This window comes from Stegostoma tigrinum, chromosome 1 (assembly GCF_030684315.1).
Source record: "Stegostoma tigrinum isolate sSteTig4 chromosome 1, sSteTig4.hap1, whole genome shotgun sequence".
NCBI classification, from domain to species: Eukaryota; Metazoa; Chordata; class Chondrichthyes; order Orectolobiformes; family Stegostomatidae; genus Stegostoma; species Stegostoma tigrinum.
The window spans coordinates 19,863,922-19,883,008 of NC_081354.1; the positions used below are offsets into that span (position 1 = coordinate 19,863,922).

Genomic DNA, 19,087 nt, shown 5'->3' on the forward strand with positions numbered 1-19,087 from the left:
ATTTCCCCACTAACTCAATGCTGAGCTAACTGGACTGTAAGTAGCTGGGTTATCCTGTGTGGAAATAGATATAAATTGGCAGTTCTTGAGTCCTCAACAAACATCTTCAAAAAAAAATGCGGACACATAATTCCTTAAGTCCTAGCAATGTGCTGGCTCATCCCCTTTATGGTCCTGGATGTAACCCTTCAGGCCCACACAGCTGAGCTTTTTCTTCACACAACCAATTTATCCAAAATGTTCCTTTTATCTCTCATAATAAGCAGTCATCTCACATTCAACCATGTCAGCATCCAGCACCTTCTCCAAAATTATTCTCTTTAATGAAGACGGCTGTAAAATAGTTATTAAATGCCTCTGCCATACTTTGATGATTGTCAACAAATTGATAGTACTCTCGACCAGCTTAAACAGGTTTGGGAACTGATGGTACAGCAAGTTCCTCTTCATGTGCTGAGGAGCACAGACCCATTAAGATCAGTTATTCTGTGGTGAATTGAAGTTGGCTATTAATCTTTCAAGCTGTACTTCAGCTGACCACCACCCATGGTGGTATATATAATCCTACAATTTCCATGGTCTAGTTCTAATCACTGGTCATTCTCAACTTTGAGCTACAATCAAGTTTCAAGCCTTTTTTTGGTCTAAGGCAGTCAACTTTGAGGTTGAAAATGTTACCTTCAATACATACTAGATTAAGTTGTCCTCAAGCATCAGATCCACAAAGTCCTTTAGAAAAGGAAATTTCCAACCTTTAACTGGTCTGGCCAACAGGCAACTCCAGGCTCATACCAATATGGTTAAACACTCTTTAAAATGGTCTAGCAAGCCACTCAGTTGTATCATTGTGGGACCACTAGTAAGGTCCCACAGGATCCTTTCTCATTAGAGTTGACAGTTGGTGACTTTAACCTGAGGATCATCAAGCCTCAAGTGAGGGATGAGTTTGAGAAGATGGCAAATTCAGCCACTATGGGAATTGAATCTGCGCTGTTGGCATCATTCTGCATTGCAGACCAGCTGTCCAGCTTACTGACCCCCATTATTAAATCAGTATAAATTTATATTAAAAATGAAATTGTATCCCCTCCTGGAAGCCTACATGCTAAAACAGCATTGTTTGCTTTTGGCCCTCTGCATTGTGAGCTAACATCAGACGTAATCTGGGTGGAAGCAGAACACGTCACTTTTCCACTTGACTAAATGCCATCCTTCATCTCCAAATCTGTGGAAGGGTGGGTGACATGATGGCGGAGAAGTGAGGCAGGGAGCAAAATGTCCTTTTGGGAAGGAAATTTGCTGTTCTTATTTGGTCTGGCCTATGTGTGACTCCAGATCAACAGCAATATGGTTGATTTTTAAATGCTGTCTGAATTGAACCAGTATTTATACCAAAGCCATTGCTGAGCCTTAGAGGACTGAAATTCGCCTCACCAGCACCAACTTAGGCACCAGAAACAACACTGGAGAATGTAGACCTGTTGATTCAACATAGATCCTCTTAAAAGTATCTGGACATTTGTGCTAAATTGGGAGAGCTGTCTCAGAGACTAGTCAAGTAACAGCCGAACACAGTAATACTGACTGAATCATACCTTACAGATAATATTCCAGACACCACCTTCACCATACTTGGGTATGTTATGTCTGGTAAAGGGTCAATGACTGGAAATATTAGCAGTGTTTCTCTCCACAAACGCCATATGACCTGTTGAGTATTGTCAGTATTTCTATATTCGTTTGTGAAAAATGTTTTTGTTTTCCATCTGATAGTACAGTTGGGAAATCTGTTAATGTTGTTGAGTTTAATCTAGAACAGTCAGGTCCTGGAAACCTAAGAGTGAGCTCAGATTCAGGGGAAGGAAAGCTAGTAAAAGGAAGAAGGGTAGTAAGCATAAACAGAAGGCAGATGAAATTATAAGTATCAAAGAGGAAGAAAATGGAGAATAATGTTTAAAAGGCTGAATTAAAAGTACCCTGCCTGAATGCAATGCGCATTTACAAAAAGGTTGATGATTAGAATGCACACGTTGAAGTATATAGATATGATTTAATTGCTTATCTAGAGATGTGGATACAAAGGTAACTGAGATTGGAAACTAAACATCCTAGGATATTCTACATGTAGGAACTATAGATAAAACAGAAAGGAGGTGGTGTGGCTCTGAACAAGGGATGACATCGGTGTGTTACTGAGAGATCTTCAATTGAAAGATGAAGATGTACTATCAGTGTCAGTGGAGCTAAGAAACAGAAAAGGGAAGTAAAGACTCAGGGAAGATATTTAAAGAACACCAAACTGTAAGTACTAATGTTTAGCATGTTAGAAATCAACAAGTTAGAGATTCATATAATGTGGGTAATACAGTAACATTGGGCAACCTCAGCTTGCATATACACTGGGTAAGAAAGTAATGTTGTGGAGGATGAACTCCTAGAGTGTGTAGGAGATTGCTTCCAGGAACAGTACGTTAAGCTGCCTGCTAAAGATCAAATTGTTCTTGGTTAGATGTTATGTAATGTGAACATGCTAAAAAAAGTAACATTTCTGTAAAGGAGCCTTTGAGAAATACCGTATATACTTGTGTAAAAGTCAAATTTTTTAGACGACTTTTAAGGTTAAGTTGGTGGGGTTGACCATTACATGGATGCTACTTTTGAGGGTCAAGCCCGTCAAAATGCATACCATATCGTTAGCAGAAGCCCAACTGATCTCTAAACAAATAAAAGAGAAAAACACAACAAATTACGGTAATTACTGGACAAAGACAATACAAACAAAAATGAATTAGTAATTAGTCCATCTGCCTTTTCTTGATATTCTATCTTATTTTAGAAAACAACTCATTTGGAGCAGCATTGACATCAAGGATCCAGAACGGAGCAGGCTGAAGACCCACAGCGGGATGGCCAGCAGGATGGAGACCCGGAGTGTGACGGCCAGCGGGGCGGAGACCCGGAGTGGAATGGCTAGCGGGATGGAGACCTGGAGTGGAGCGGGGACGGCCAATGGGATGGAGATCTAGAGCAGAGTGGGATGGAGACCCGCAGCGGGACGGCCAGCGGGACAGAGACCTGGAGCAGAGCGGGTCGGCCAGCGGGACGGAGACCCGGAGCGGAGCAGTATGGCTAATGGGATGGAGAACCGTAGCAGAGCGGGATGGAGACCGGGAGTAGGACGACCAGCGTGATGGAGACGCGGAGCGGGACGACCAGGGGGACAGCCAGCGGGACGGAGACCCGGAGCAGAGCGGGTTTGCCAGCGGGATGGAGATCTGGAGCGGAGCAGTATGGCTAATGGGGTGGAGATCCGGAGCAGAGCGGGATGGAGACCTGGAGGGGGACGACCAGCGAGACGGAGACCCGGAGTGAGACGGAGGCCTGGAGCAGAGCAGGAGGGTCAATGGAATGGAGACCTGGAGCGGGACGCAGACCCGGAGTGGGACGGCCAGCGGGACAGAGACCCGGAGCAGAGTGGCTTGGCCAGCGGGACGGAGATCTGGAGTGTAGCAGGATGGCTAATGGGATGGAGATCCGGATGGAGACCCGGAGCGGGACGACTAGCGGGATGGAGACCTGGAGTGGAGCAGTATGGCTAATGGGTTGGAGATCCGGAGCAGAGTGGGATGGAGACCCGGAGCGCGACGGCCAGCGGGACAGAGACCTGGAACAGAGCGGGAGGGCCAATGGGATGGAGACCTGGAGCAGGACGCAGACCCGGAGCGGAACGGCAACCCAGAGCAGAGTGGGACAGCCAGCGGGATGCATACCCGGAGCGGGACGCAGACCTGGAGCGGGACGGCCAGCGGAACAGAGACCCAGAGCAGAGCGGGATGGCCAGAGGGACGGCTAGTGGGACGGAGGCCTGGAGCAGAGCGGGAGGGCCAATGGGATGGAGACCTGGAGCGGGACACAGACCCCGGGCGGGACGGCCAGCGGAACAGAGACCCAGAGCAGAGCGGGACGGCCAGCGGGACGCAGACCTGGAGGGGGACGGCCAGCGGAACGGAGACCCGGAGCGGGACGGCCAGCGGGACGGAGGCCCGGAGCGCGACGGCCAGCGGGACGGAGACCGGGAGCGGGACGGAGACCCAGAGCAGAGCGCGTTGGCCAGCGGGACGCAGACCTGGACCAGGATGGCCAGCGGGACGGAGACCCGGAGTGGAGCGGGAAGGCCAAACATAAAAGTGAATGCTAATTATAATGCTTGTTCAACAGTGAACTTAAGAAATCTGTAACCTAATGTAGGTGTGAATTCTACATTAACTAACGTAATAACTGAAAACAATTAATTTCCTCATTGTAATGTGTATGTACAGGACAATACCATTACTCACAAATGTTGGTCTGTTATCTATGGGCATGTCAGATCGACTTTTACATGAGATATAAGCAAAATTCCAGATCTTATGGCCAAAAATAGTCGGCTTTTACATGAGATCGACTTCTACTCAACTATGTACAGTAGTGACCATCATTTGATAAAACTGTACATGAAGTTTAGATGCAACACAATCCATAGTAAAATTAGTGTCTTAAACTTGAGCAAAGGAAACTAGGTGGGTATGCAGGGCTAGTTGTTTGAGCTGATTAGGAAAATATATAAAGCTTTGCTTTTAGACAGACAAGGTCAACAATGGAAATATGCTTTTCTAAGCCATAAACATCCAAAGGAAAGGTGAATCAACCTTGTTTAAGAAAAGAAGTTAAAGATTTCATCAGATCAAAAATAGTGGTAAACCTGAAGACTGGGAGCAATTTAACACCTAGTAAAGGAGAGCCTTGAAACTGTTAAGGAAAGGGAAATGAGAAAATGAATGAAAATCACTGAGGCACATATAGTCAAAGCTTAAAAGCTTTATCAATATGTGATGATAAAAAGATTACCAAGGATAAATCTGGCTGAATACAGATGAAAACAGAAGAATTTATAGTAAACAACAGGTATTTAATCAGAGAAATTAAATGTCTGTCTTTATGGAAGAAGATACAGAAAATCTTCTAGAAATACTCAACAACAAAGGGCCTTCAGTAACTGAAGAGCTAAAAAGAATAAATTAGTAGAGAAGCAGTACTTGAAAAATTAGCTGGATTGAGGGTTGATAAATCTTTTGGACAAAATGAATTTCGTCCCAAAGTGTTTAAGGAAGTAGAAATCGAGATGATGGATGCATCGATGGCGATCCTTCATAATTCTAATAGATTTTGAAAACTTTCTTGCTAACTATAAGGTAGCAAACATAACCCCACTGTTTAAGAAAGGAGGCTGACGGAGAATCAACGTCTTTGGAACTGTTAGCTTAATGGTCAATGTACGGAAAATATTAGAACCTATTAAAAAGAATGTATAAACTGAACATTTAAAAGAAGAAAGGCAAGATTGGGCAGAGTCAGTATGGATTTATGAAGGAAAAGCATGTTTGATGAGCTAGTTGGATTTTATGATGAAACTATTACTTATAGCTAGGTAAAAAGATAACCAATGGTATATTTGGATTCTCAGAAGCTTTTGATAAGGTCCCACATAGGAAATTAGTAAACAAAGTTAGAGTGCATGAGATTGGAGCAATCTCTTAGAATGCATTGTTAATGAACAGAAAGCAGAGAGTAGAGATAAATAGATAATTCTCACAATGGCAGGCTGTTATTAGTGGGGTACAGCAGGTATTGGTTCTAGGTCCGCAACTGATCAAAATGTATTTCAATTTAGCTGAGAAGATCAACTATAGTATTTCCAAGTTTGCTAATGATGCCAAACATTAACAAACAAGTTGTGAGGTGAAGGCAAGAAGAGTTGAAGTGAATATGGCAGGGTAGGTGAATAGGCTAGAACATGGCAGGTGGAACGTGTTATAAATAAGCATGGAGTTGATCACATTGGTATGAAAAACAGAAAGGTTGAATATTTCTTAAATAGGTGACAGATTAGAAGTGCAAGTGTCCAAAGACATCTGGGTGTCCCATCTTCTGCGTCACAAAACTCTAGCATGCAGATGGAGAAAGCAATTAAAAAGACAAACAGCATGTTGGCATTCATTTTGAGGGGAAATGAGTATAGAAATAAAGATATCTTGCTACAAGCTGAGATTGCATCTGGACTACTTTGTGCAGTTTTGAAGTTGCTATCTACGGAAGTGTATCCTTGCTGTATACAGAGCTTCACCAGATTGATCTCTGGCATAAAAGCATTGCATTAAGAGGAAGCATTGAAGAAACTGGGCCGGTATTCTCTAGCGTTTTGATGAACAAGAGTGATTTCAGTGAAAATTACAAAATTCTTACAGGGTGTGACAAGGCAGATATGGATAGGCTGTTTCTCCCAGATGATTTGAGAATTGGGGAACATAATGTCAGGCCAATTAAGACTGAGATGAGGAGTGTTGGTGAATCTGTCGAAGCCCTTCCAGATGGCTGTGGTAGCTTTATCAGTGAGCAGATTCAAGACAGAAATCAACAGGTTTTTGGAAACCAATTACATTACGAACATGGAGATAGTGCAGGAAAATGGCATAAAGAACTCAGTCAGCTATGACCTTGAACGGCAGAGCAGACTGAATAGCCCACACCACCATTCCTATGTTTTACACTACCAGATTCACATTCAAGTACGATTTGAATACCAATCTTGTATAACAGTCATCCATGCCATATCGATGCATGAAATGAAATTTGCAACTCAGGTTTAGACCTGTCAATTACATGTTTTTCTTACATGTCTCAACTATAAACAAACAGTCAAATGGTACAAACTCAGAATTATTTTCACACTGATGTTTTCAATGCTATCAAACAAGGAATGAAAAAGGGTGCCGTCAGTGGTTAGGAAATTTATATAGCAAACTCTAAAATATAATGTTTTCTACAGTTTCTTATAATGACTATTTTCCAGAATCAAATTTTTTAGCTGTACCTTCACATTCAAGCTGGCAACATATATTTGAATTTGTCAAACATATGAAAGACGATTCTCCTAGACAGGTGTGAATTTAGTAACTGGAAGGTTGTGAAGTGCAAGTTCGTTTTCAAACTTCCGCAATAAATGGGCACCAATGATAATATAAAACAAACAGACTACAAGTTAGAGTGATGATCAAGATCATTGAGGGCAATTATCTTACCTCTGTTATTTTCTCATGTGTAAGCTCCATCTGGCAAACTAACTCCTGACAACGCTGTTTCTGTCGGGTTAGTTCAGTCCTGTCAGCATAGAAGAAAGAAAGATGGAAAAAATACTTCGTTAGGAAATTATTTCAGAAATGTGGTCATTCTTGGCATATTTAAACTATTATTTGGGGTTATAATCAGCATTACATACATTACTTGTAAAAGGTCAATTATAACCATTACAGAACCTCTGAAATCTTGCAGAGAAGCATAAAATAAATATAGCCAGGAGTATATTTTTATTTTCAGCATGTATGATTCATCAGCAAAAAATAAAGTTCAGCATCTGATTACTTCTAGTAGCCTCGCCTGTTCTTTATTTTCCCATAAGGTAGCATATTATAACTGTGCAGGATCAGAAAGATCTAAGAATCCCACAACAAAGTGAAAGTGCAGATCCCAGGGCACAAAAATGTGATTCTAAGTTTCATATGGAGAACATTAAGTACAGAAGTAAAGGAAATAAGTATTAAGTTTGTATAAGCAGTTAGTTATGTTGTAGGGGAGAGTATTGTATAGTTCTGGGTACTGCATTATAAAAATATTAGGAGTTATTCGGAAAGGGTACAATCAGTTTATTTACAGATGGCTTGAATAGTTTGGGCGTTTTTCAATGGAATGAAGAACATTAATTGGGAAAATATGTCATGTGAAGAGTGGTGCATGTATGGAATGAGCTGCGAGAGGAAGTGGTGGAGGTTGGTGCAATTACACCATTTAAAAGACATCTTATGGGCATATGACTAGGAAAGGTTTAGAGGGATATGTGCCAAATGCTGGCAAATGGGACTGGATTAATTTAGGATATCTGACCAGCATGGGAAATATGTACCGAAGCATCTGTTTCCGTGCTGTGCAACTCTATGGCTAGGTCTACTTAAGGTTTTCAAAATTATGAAAACTTATTTCTATATGTTGTAGAAAAGATAGAAATTTATGGTTACAAGATAGATTCTTTTCAGGGGAGAAATTAGCTGAATAATTACATGCAAATATGTGTTAGCGTAGTTTGAATTACTATGAAACCTGTTGCTGGTGCTGGCCAAGGGAACCAAAGGCACCAAATCAAAGTCAAGATGCTGGATATAATGATGGTCTGCAAATCCTCTTGTGCAATTGTGTGTGGAAAAGTCAAGCAGTTGAAATATTAATTAGAAAATGACAGAGAGGCGTAGGTAGATTGCAGAGGAGGGAGGCTTTGCATATATTTTGGCTATTTTTGGACCCCTTAAACCCTTCACATGGTCCTTTGGGGGCTGCAAAACCTCTGGTTGAGCGTCCCTGCCTCTTACAGCTATGTTCACTTACTTCACTTTGTTCTGTTTAGCCTCAAAGGTTTCAGTTAGTTTCCGGGCTTCATCTCTCCACCGATTGGTTGCTTTTTGCTGTGCTGTTAATAAACGTTTCAGCTCACTGGTTGAATTCCGATTGGCATCCTCTAGTTCTCTTAGCTGGATTTCAAATCCATGTTCTTTTAGGGACAACTCATGTTCCAGGGTTGCTACCTAAATAAAGGTAAAACATGGGAACTATGAATTTGTTTTACTCTAGTTTTGCTGGCATGCAGATGCCCAAGTGTGCACAATATTAATTTTTATATTGCGAATAACTCCAATTCCTGCTCCTTACCACTGTTAAAGTTAGGCGATTTGTTTTATACAAGTGTGAATTAATCTGACAGCGCTTCTGTGTAAACCTTTCGGCAGGACAAGCACCTTTGAACTTGGGTTGCATCCATATGGGGGCTGGCAGGCTGCAGCAGCCTGTAAAAGTCAGATGTGTTAGCTGCTGCAAGGTATATCAGCCTACAGTATATTGTCGTTGTGATCCAACTCTATCAAAAAATACAGATTTATTTTTCTGAATGGTCTCAAGAGGTTACAACCCACTCCATAACATTCTCCAAACTGAAGAGACTGCCCTGCAGCTTTTAACATCCTATTGCAATCAATGATCCTCTTTTTTCCTCCTTACAACATAGTTCTCCTGCGATTTAAACTCAATTTACGGTCCTTCGTCAGATCAAGTGGGAGATTCTCAGCCATACTAGGGTTGGCCAAGTATTACATGTGGAGGATGACTCAAAGTGTAGGTCACAACCCATAAAGCCACAAGGTGTAGCGAGCGGGCAGCCCAAGGTCTCCTACTGAGTGGGCCAAAATGGAGGAGACTGAGCCCTTGTAGAGACTGCGAGCCCACCATGGCTAAGCATTTAAGAAAGACTGTTAAACTTTTAACTTTATTTCTTTACTTTCTACTTTGTACCTAGGCACCTTTGTACCTAAGATGGCACCGAAATAGCGACATTGCACTCTTTTCACTGTGCTCATATACTCCTGTACTTGAGTACGTGACAATAAAATCTAATTCTAAATTCCAGAAGTTGGCCATTCATCCCATCAAGTCTCTTCTAACCTTCAATGAGATCATGGCTGATCTGATAATCCTCAACTCTACTATCTTGGCTTTTCTCCATAACCCTTAATTCTTAATAATTAAAAATCTGCATATCTCAGCTTTGAATATATACGATACTTAACAGAATCAACAGCCTTCTGCAGTAAAGAATTCCACAGATTGACTACCCTCTGAGATTAAAAAAAACCGTCCTCATCTCAATAGTCCACAAGATAATTAAATTTAGGAACTGAACTAAGCCATTCAGCCAATCTGTCTACCTAGCTCTGCCTTAAAGACAATAACTTTGCTTCCACAGCCTTCTGCTGCAATAAGTTTCACAGATTCACCACCCTCTGACTTAAGAAAGTCCTCCTCATCTCAATTCCTTTCAGTATTCTGTAAGTTTCAATGACATACCCCAACCTCATCCTTCTAAACTCCATCATGTTCAGATCCAGAGCCTTCAATGCCTCCTCATACGACAAGCCCCTTACTCCTAGGATCATGCTTGTGAACTTCCTCTGGACCTCTCCAAGGCTAGCACATCGTTCCTTATATATCGGGCCCAAAACTACTCACAATATTCCAGAACCTTATACAGCTTTAGCAGTACATACCTGGTCTTGTATTCTAGCCCTCTTGAAATGAATGCTAACATTGTATTTGCCTTCCTAACTGCCAACTGAACCTGCAAGTTAACCTTAAAAGAATCCTGAACTAGGACTCCTAAGTCCCTCTGTGCTCCAGATTTCTGAAGCCTTTCCCCCTTTAGAAAACAATCTGTGCCTCTATTCTGAGATAATGGGAACTACAGATGCTGGAGAATAAAAGATAACAAAGTGTGGAGCTGGATGAACACAGCAGGCCCAGCAGCATCTCAGGAGCACAAAAGCTGACGTTTCGGGCCTAGACCCTTCATCAGAGACCTCTCTGATGAAGGGTCTAGGCCCGAAACGTCAGCTTTTGTGCTCCTGAGATGCTGCTTGGCCTGCTGTGTTCATCCAGCTCCACACTTTGGTAGAAAGAATAGAGGCACAAAAATAACAATGTGCATAACCACACACGTTCCCACATTGTATTTCATCTGCCACTTCTTTGCCCAGTCTCCTACATGTCCAGGTCCTTCTGCAGCCTCCACGCTTCCTCAATACCTCCCCTCTACCTATCTTTGTGTCAAATGCAAACTTATCAACCATGCCTCCAGTTCCTTTGTACAGATTATTTTTGTATTTTAACGTGAATAGTTGTGGTCCCAATACTGATCCTTGTGGAACTCCACCAGTCACCAACTTCCAAGGACCCCTGTATTAAATGGATGATCCTTTACTTTGAGATTATGACCTTTGTTCCTCCACTCTTCCACATGGGGAAACAACCTTTCGACATCTGTCCTGTCAAGCTCCCTAATAATCTTATATTTCAAACATCAATGAACACAGGCCCAACCTACTCAATCTCTCATAAGATAAACTTCACTTGTAGGATCAACCTTCTCTGAGCTGCCTCCAATGTCAGTATATCTTTCCATAAATAAGGTGATCAAAACTGTTCACAATATTCCAGGTGTGCTTGTCCAGTGCCTTGTGTAGTTTTAGCAAGACCTCCTTATTTTTATACTCCATTCCCTTTGAAATAAAGGCAAACATTCTACTTGTCTTCCCTATTTACGGACTGAATTTGGATGCTAGCTTTTCGAGATTCATGAATTTTAACCTGCAAACCTCTCTCTGGTGTAGCTTTTTGCAGCTTTTCTCCTTTTAAATAATATTCAGTGCTTCTATTCTTTCTGCCAAAGCACATGACTCACATTTTTGCACATGATATTCCCCCCTGCCACGTTTTGTCCACTCATTTAACCTGTCTGCACCCCTTTATAGACTTCGTGTCATCCCCACTATTTGCCTCCCACTTATTATTGTTTATCTGCGAACCTGGCAATGGTACATTTCCTTCCATCATCCAAATTCTCTAAATATATTTTAAAGCAACTGTAGCCCCAGTACCAACTGCTTCGGCATTCTACCAGTTACAGCTGCCATTCTGAAAATGCCCCTTTTATCCTAATTCTCTGTCTTTTATTAGTTATCCAATCCTTTTTCAATATTAACATACTAACCTCAACACCATGAGTTTATTTTCTTATTTATCAACCTTCTATCCAGTACCATATTGAATACCTTTTGGAAATCCAAGCAATTACATCCACTGGTTCTTCTTTCTCTATCCTGCTCGTTACCTCCTCAAAGAACTTTAATAAATATACCAGGCATTATTTCCCCTTTGCGTAATCACACTGACTCTGCTTGATCTTATTATGTGAATCTAAATGCCCAGCTATTGCATCCTTCATAATAAACTGTTGGCATTTTACCAATTATAATGTTGAGCTAACTAATCTATAGTTATCACTTCTATAAACAAGAGTGTTACACTGGCAATTTCCCAATCCTCTGAGACATTTCCCAAATGTAAGGAGTTGTGGAAGCATCACCAGCTCTCCAGCAACTTCCTCTAAAATCCTTAAATACAAACCATCAGGTTCAGGGAACTTGTGATTTTTAGTCACATTAGTTTCTTAGCACTTTTTTTCCAGTGACAGCTACAGCATTTAATTCCACGTCTCCACACCCCCCACCAAACCTCAGAGTGTTGATTATTTAGTATTTTTGCAATATTATTAACGTCATCCACCATGAAGACTGATGAAAAGTGTTTATTTAGCTGCTCAGTCATTTCCTGGTTCCTTATATTTCCTTTTTTACAAACCTTTTTTATCTCTGCCCAGTGATGAAGAAACTTGTGTACATGAGGCACTAGGTAGAGGGAATACATCTGCTTGAAGCCACACATACAATTCAAAGGCATGCAGATATTGCAGGTAACAGGAGACAGGTATACTGCACTAAGTAAGTTGCCCAAGCTGATTCCTGAAATGTAGGAAAAGTTCTGAAACAGAAACTGACAAATCTCATTCATATTGCTTCTACTTTTCCTACTAAAATATGGAAGCAATCAAAAGTACTAATCAATTAAATGTTTCGATCTTTCAAGCCCCATGACAGGGACAGAGAGATAGTAAGAGACAGACAGGCAAACTGAGATAGATATACAAAAGGTCGAGAGAGAGAGAGAGACGATACATATAGAATAGCAAGTTGGACGAACAGAGATAACAAAATGTGAAGCTGGATGAACACAGCAGGCCAAGCAGCATCTCAGGAGCACAAAAGCTGACGTTTTGGGCCTAGACCCTTCATCAGAAAAGGGAGATGGGGAGAGGATTCTGAAATAAATATGGAGAGAGGGGGAGGCAGACGGAAGATGGATAGAGGAGAAGACAGGTGGGGAGGAGAGTATAGGTGTGGAGGTAGGGAGGGGATAGGTCAGTCCGGAGAGGATGGACAGGTCAAGGGGGCGGGATTAGGTTAATAGGAAGGAAATGGAGGTGCGGCTTGAGGTGGGAGGAGGGGGATAGGTGAGAGGAAGAACAGGTTACGGAGGCGGGGACAAACTGGGCTGGTTTTGGGATGCAGTGGTGGGGGGGAGGGGAGATTTTGAATCCACATTGGTGAAATCCACATTGATACCATTGGGCTGCAGGGTTCCATCTGCTATTCCCAATTCCTTTGCCTCCGCCGCATCTCCTCCCAGGATGAGGCATTCCACTCCCGTACATCCCAGATGTCCTCATTCTTCAAGGACCGCAACTTCCACCCCCGTTGTAGTCGAGAACACCCTCAACTGTGTCTCCCACATTTCCGCACTTCATCCTTCACACCCCGCCCCCGCAATAACTGCCAAAAGAGAATCCCCCTCGTTCTCACACACCACCCCACCAACCTCCAGATATCATCCTCTGACACTTCCGCCATCTACAATCCGACCCCACCACCCAAGACATTTTTCCATCCCCACCCTTGTCTGCCTTCTGGAGAGACCACTTTCTCCGTGACTCCCTTGTCCGCTCCACACTCCCCTCCAACCCCACCACACCCGGCATTTTCCCCTGCAACCGCAGGAAGTGCTACACTTGCCCCCACACCTCCTCCCCACCCCAATCCCAGGTCCCAAGATGACTTTCCACATCAAGCAGATGTTCACCTGCACATCCGCCAATGTGGTATACTGCATCTGCTGTACCCGTTGCGGCTTCCTTTACATTGGGCAAACCAAGCGGAGGCTTGGGGACCGCTGTGCAGAACACCTACGCTCGGTTCACAATAAACAACTGCACCTCCCAGTCATGAACCACTTCAACTCCACCTCCCATTCCTTAGACGACATGTCCATCCTGGGCCTCCTGCAGTGCCATAATGATGCCACCCATAGGTTGCAGGAACAGTAACTCATATTCTGCTTGGGAACCCTGCAGCCCAATGGTATCAATGTGGATTTCACCAGCTTCAAAATCTCCCCTCCCCCCACTGCATCCCAAAACCAGCCCAGCTCATCCCCGCCTCCCTAACCTGTTCTTCCTCTCACCTATCCCCTCCTCCCACCTCAAGCTGCACCTCCATTTCCTACCTACTAAACTCATCCCGCGCCCTTGGCCTGTCCGTCCTATCGCCTCCCTACCTCCCCACCTATACTCTCCTCTCCACCTAACTTCTCCTCTATCCATCTTCGGTCCGCCTCCCCCTCTCTCCCTATTTATTTCAGAATCCTCTCCACATCCCCCTTTTCTGATGAAGGGTCTAGGCCCGTAACATCAGCTTTTGTGCTCCTAAGATTGCGCTTAGCCTGCTGTGTTCATCCAGCTCCACACTTTGTTATCTCGGATTCTCCATCATCTGCAGTTCCCATTATCACTGGACAAACAGAGACACAGGTCATAGGGAAATAAAGCTGGGATAGACAGCACATGAAAAAGATAGTGAGAGACAGCATAGAGAGAGAAAAACAAGGGGAAAGAAATATAGGATAGAAAGTGAGAAAGGTGAGTGGGATAGGATACAGAGAGAATTCAGTAGAAAGACAGAGAGAAATAGAGTTAGTTAAAGGGAGTTGAAATGTTAGAATAGACAGTGAGAGAGATTATTGTACCATGGAAAATATTCCCAAAAATTTACATGAAGATTTAAGATCAATTTGATGACTCAAACCTTCTTCTAACACTCAACGAAGGATATACATAGTGCCCAAAAGATGCATTTTCCCTTCTTTTAAACTCTCCTACCTGCTGTCTGGCTTTTCTTTGGATATCCAGACGAGTTTTCTTCTGTTCTTCCATCTCCTTACGAAGTTGCTCATTCTCGTTCTGTAATCTCAGACGCTCCTCACTGACGGTGTCACAGTCTCCACGAACAGACTCCAGATTACTCTGCAGATTTTGAACCATTTCTTGGCAACGGGACATTTCTTCCTCATAACTACAAAATGAACAGATTGGAAAGTTAATCTTAACAGACTTGATTATTGGCCACAATCTCTGCAATATTTACAGGCATGGAACATGACTTTAAATGACTTTAAGTGCCTATTTTTAAAATTCCATTCTTTTTTCTCAGCATTACTTGATCTCCTTATTTAAAGTAGAATATTCTTGCATCAGAAGCAGCTCAGTGAATAGGGGTTATCTTATGAAAAAGGGGCTGAGCAGGTTGGGTCTCTATATGCATGGGAGTTTAAGAGAATGAAGTGATCTTATTGAAATGTGTAAAGTTCTGAAGGGATCATAACAGGTGTCGAGAGGATAATGCCTCATATGGGGATATCCAGAATCAGGGGCAGAGTTTAAATGAAAGGAGTTTCCCAGTGAAGATGGCAGTGAGGAAAAACTTCTTCTCTGAAAGGATCATTAGTCTTAGAAATCCTTTTCCACAGGCAGCAGTGGATGCATGGTCATTGAACATATTGAAGGCTGGGTTAGGCAGGTTTATGATTGGCAAGGAATTCGTGAAACAGATGAGGTAGTGCCATTAAGGCCACAATCAGATCAAACGTGATTTTATTGAATGGTGAAGCAGGTTTAATTGGAAAATGGCCTCCTACTGCTTCTATTTTTTTTCATGTTCTTGTTTCTTTTAATTAGAGATACCAGAGGAGTCATAAGAACTTATTTATAATTCTGCTAAAATTGTGCACTTGTCATCACAGCAATTTGTAACAAATGGATGTGAGTTTGCTCGCTGAGCTGGAAGGTTAGTTTTCAGACGTTTCGTCACCATTCTAGGTAACATCATCAGTGAGCCTCCGGTGAAGCGCTGGTGTTATATCCCGCTTTCTATTTATCTGTTTAGGTTTCCTTGGGTTGGTGATGTCATTTCCTGCGTTGGTGATGTCATTTCCTGTTCTTTTTCTCAGAGGATGGTAGATGGGCTCCAAATCAATGTGTTTGTTGATGGAGTTCCGGTTGGAATGCCATGCTTCTAGGAATTCTCATGCGTGTCTCTGTTTGGCTTGTCCTAGGATGGATGTGTTGTCCCAATCAAAGTGGTGTCCTTCCTCATCTGTAAGGATACTAGTGATAGTGGATCATGTCCTTTTGTGGCTAGTTGATGTTCATGTATCCTGGTGGCTAGCTTTCTGCCAGGTTGTCCAATGTAGTGTTTGTCACAGTTCTTGCAAGGTATTTTGTACCTAGAATGGTGACGAAATGTCTGAAAACTAACCTTCCAGCTCAGCGAGCAAACTCACATCCAGAACCTCAACCTGAGCTACAAATCTTCTCAAAACCCGTTTGTAATAAATGTAAAGTGTGCTAATGTACACACATTAATTTTGCACATTAAATAGATGTAATCCAATTCGGCGGGTCTTGAATATCTCAATCGTTGTAGAATTGTGGAATTCCCACAACGTGGGAGCAGGCCATTCGTCCCATGGATCCACACCGACCCTCCGAAGAGCATCTTACCCAGACCCATGCCCCCTATCCTAACACTGTTATCCTGCATTTCCCATGGTTAATCCAACTAGCCTGCATGTACCTGGACAATGTGGCCAATTTGGCATGGCCAATCCATGTAACCTAATTTTGTTGGCAGGGTCATCTTTACATTAACATCAATTATGACCAAGGGTCAGTTCACTTAAAAACATGCAAGTTACAGCCCAAATTTCAGGGAAAGTTCATCTGAAACTTCAGTAAAGCTTACATGTTTTGATAGAAAAGATGTTGAGCAATCCTTGAATTCAGTAACAAATATTTATTTCTGAACTATCATCATAAATTGCAGTTAATAAAACTTGAATGATTCAAGGCCCAAGGTACAGTCAAAGATAAAACTGCTTTAAAAACAAACAAGTGGTATTATTTGAAGTGAACATTAGAAAAGCAATTTAACTGATAATAATGTGAAACTAGCATCAACTATTCTTGCACCAGTGTGCTACACAATCAATAGTACTTTGGATTGGCAGGTATAGGTCTAGTTCCTCAGGTTACTGAATTAATCTCAGTCATGTTGCAGTCGAATAATATTCTAATTGGATGAGTAAATACAGAGGTGAGAGTTGGCTGAGATGGCATTACTTAATGGACATACAGGAGTACATTTACAAAAAATGAAAAGCTCTTGGGCAAATTACATATATTTTCTCAGTGCAAGGTCACTTCAATGAGTGAAAGCTATAACTTATGTATTATGAAAACACCGGATACTGGGATTGCAGAAGCATCTGGTTAGGCCACAACTGGGGTATTCTGTCCAGTTCAGGTCACCAAACTTTAGGAGGGGCACGAGGGTCCTTCAGAGTGTGAGGACAAGATTTAACACTATGGTTGCAAGGATAAGGAATTGAAGTTATAGGGTTACTTTAGAGAAGCCGTAGCTCTTCTAGTTGAAGCAAAGGTGATTGAGCAAAGATTTGAATGAGCTGCAAAAGACAATGAAAGGTTTAGATAACATGGGCAGAGAAAAGCTGTTCCCATTCATTGATTGTGTAAAGGTCTGGGTTCAAAGGTTTGAAGGTACAGGCAAGAGATGCAGTAGCTCTGTGAGGAGGAACTATTTAATGTTGCGAGTGTAGTGATTTGGAACTATTGCCAGCGAAAGTGATGGAAGTTGAGTTAAAAGGAATTATATCCGCATTAGACAGAAATAAATTTTCAGGGCTGCAACGACCAAACAGGTGGATCAGGCTGAACAATGTGCTTTACAGAGAACTGGCATGGACTCGATGGTCTGAATGGCCTCCTCCAGCGTTGCAAAGATTATCAGAAACAGTGAACTGCCATGAAAAATTGATTTGTAACATAAATGCAGAAGGAAGAGATATTCTTACCTCATTTCAAGTTTCTTGATTTTGTTTTGTGCTGTTTGTAAACTAATCTGGAGGTCATCTTTTGAACGTTCTGCATTAAGACATCGCTGATGCAATTCATCAATTTTTCTGTGATCTTCTTCAGTGCCTGCGCCATTGCGATAAAGCTGAAACAAAAATGTTACAATATGAGAACTTTAAGTCCAATGTTCAGCTTGGGATTTTAAGGAAAAAAAGCCACCAGATTTAGAAAAAGTCTGAAAATTTTTCCCATCAGAAATTAATCTAATTGGATGAGTAAATACAGAGGTGAGAGTTGGCTGATTTGGCATTACTTAATGAACATATAGGAGTACAATCCTGTCAACTAATTTCATACTGTCAATGAATACGATAGAAAAGGGTGGGACCACATGCTATTTATTAAACTTCTGAGAAATAAGACAAACAAAATCTGATTCCATGTCTAAATCATAATACTACTATTTACTGTCCACAGGAAAAGCATCTGGCATATTGTGGCTGGAAAAAAATTGGACTTTGGTCGATGGTGAGAATGGCTTGTGGTACGCTCTAAAGCTTGGGTGAGTGTCATGAGAAGCACTCTTTGCATGTGCATTGTTAATTGCATTAAAAATGCATGCAAGGAAATACATTTGAGTTTACCTGAAGTTTCAGTGGCATTTTACTTTGAGTAGCTAAGACACACATATCCTGATCAGTTATTGGTCAATATTGAATTAACTGATCACAGTAAAGATATTGGCAGTTGATGCTGAAATTGATTTCAATGATATCAATGAAGTGATCTAAGAAGAAGATAAAATCTAAGTGATGGTTCCCTGCTTCTAACTGCTATCCAGCAGACTTTGCTGGAACGATGTGTGTGGAATCATATATACACAAGGTCTGTATTCTGGATCTGACTAACTGGTGGAGAATCTTGCTCCATGTGGCCAAACATCCATGAGCTGAGAATCAGCTAGTGAGTCACATGGAAATCCATGGCACAAACTGATGACTCTTACTGGATATCATCCTTGAAGAGAGGGACAACTAATGACATATGTCAGATATTGCCAGTCAGCATGTCTTTTGGTGTCTCTATGGCTGAATACATTTTGGAAACACAATGACAAGGCCAATTGTGCAGTGGGCCAAAGCCAGAATGGAACCAGAATACAGAGTCAAGGGCTTAAAGATAGCAGTTAAAACTTATAAATAAAAACATGATTACAGAAACAGACCTCTGACTCTGGCAGACTGATTTTCATTAAGTGCGGAACAGTTCTTACCTTTTAACCACTATTTTACGATT

At 41.9% G+C, this 19,087-nt stretch overlaps 1 protein-coding gene across 2 annotated transcripts in view; it reads right to left on the bottom strand.

Annotated features, from left to right (window-relative positions):
• Positions 1-19,087, bottom strand: part of sclt1 (sodium channel and clathrin linker 1) — a 102,386-nt gene that overhangs the window by 15,384 nt on the left and 67,915 nt on the right. For both annotated transcript variants that reach the window (XM_048530592.2, XM_048530584.2), the window contains 4 exons: positions 17,791-17,936; positions 14,741-14,933; positions 8,473-8,669; positions 7,119-7,197 (listed from right to left, as the gene is read on the bottom strand). In XM_048530592.2, coding sequence (XP_048386549.1) covers positions 7,119-7,197; positions 8,473-8,669; positions 14,741-14,933; positions 17,791-17,936 — 615 coding nt within the window. The remainder of the gene's footprint in view (positions 1-7,118; positions 7,198-8,472; positions 8,670-14,740; positions 14,934-17,790; positions 17,937-19,087) is intronic.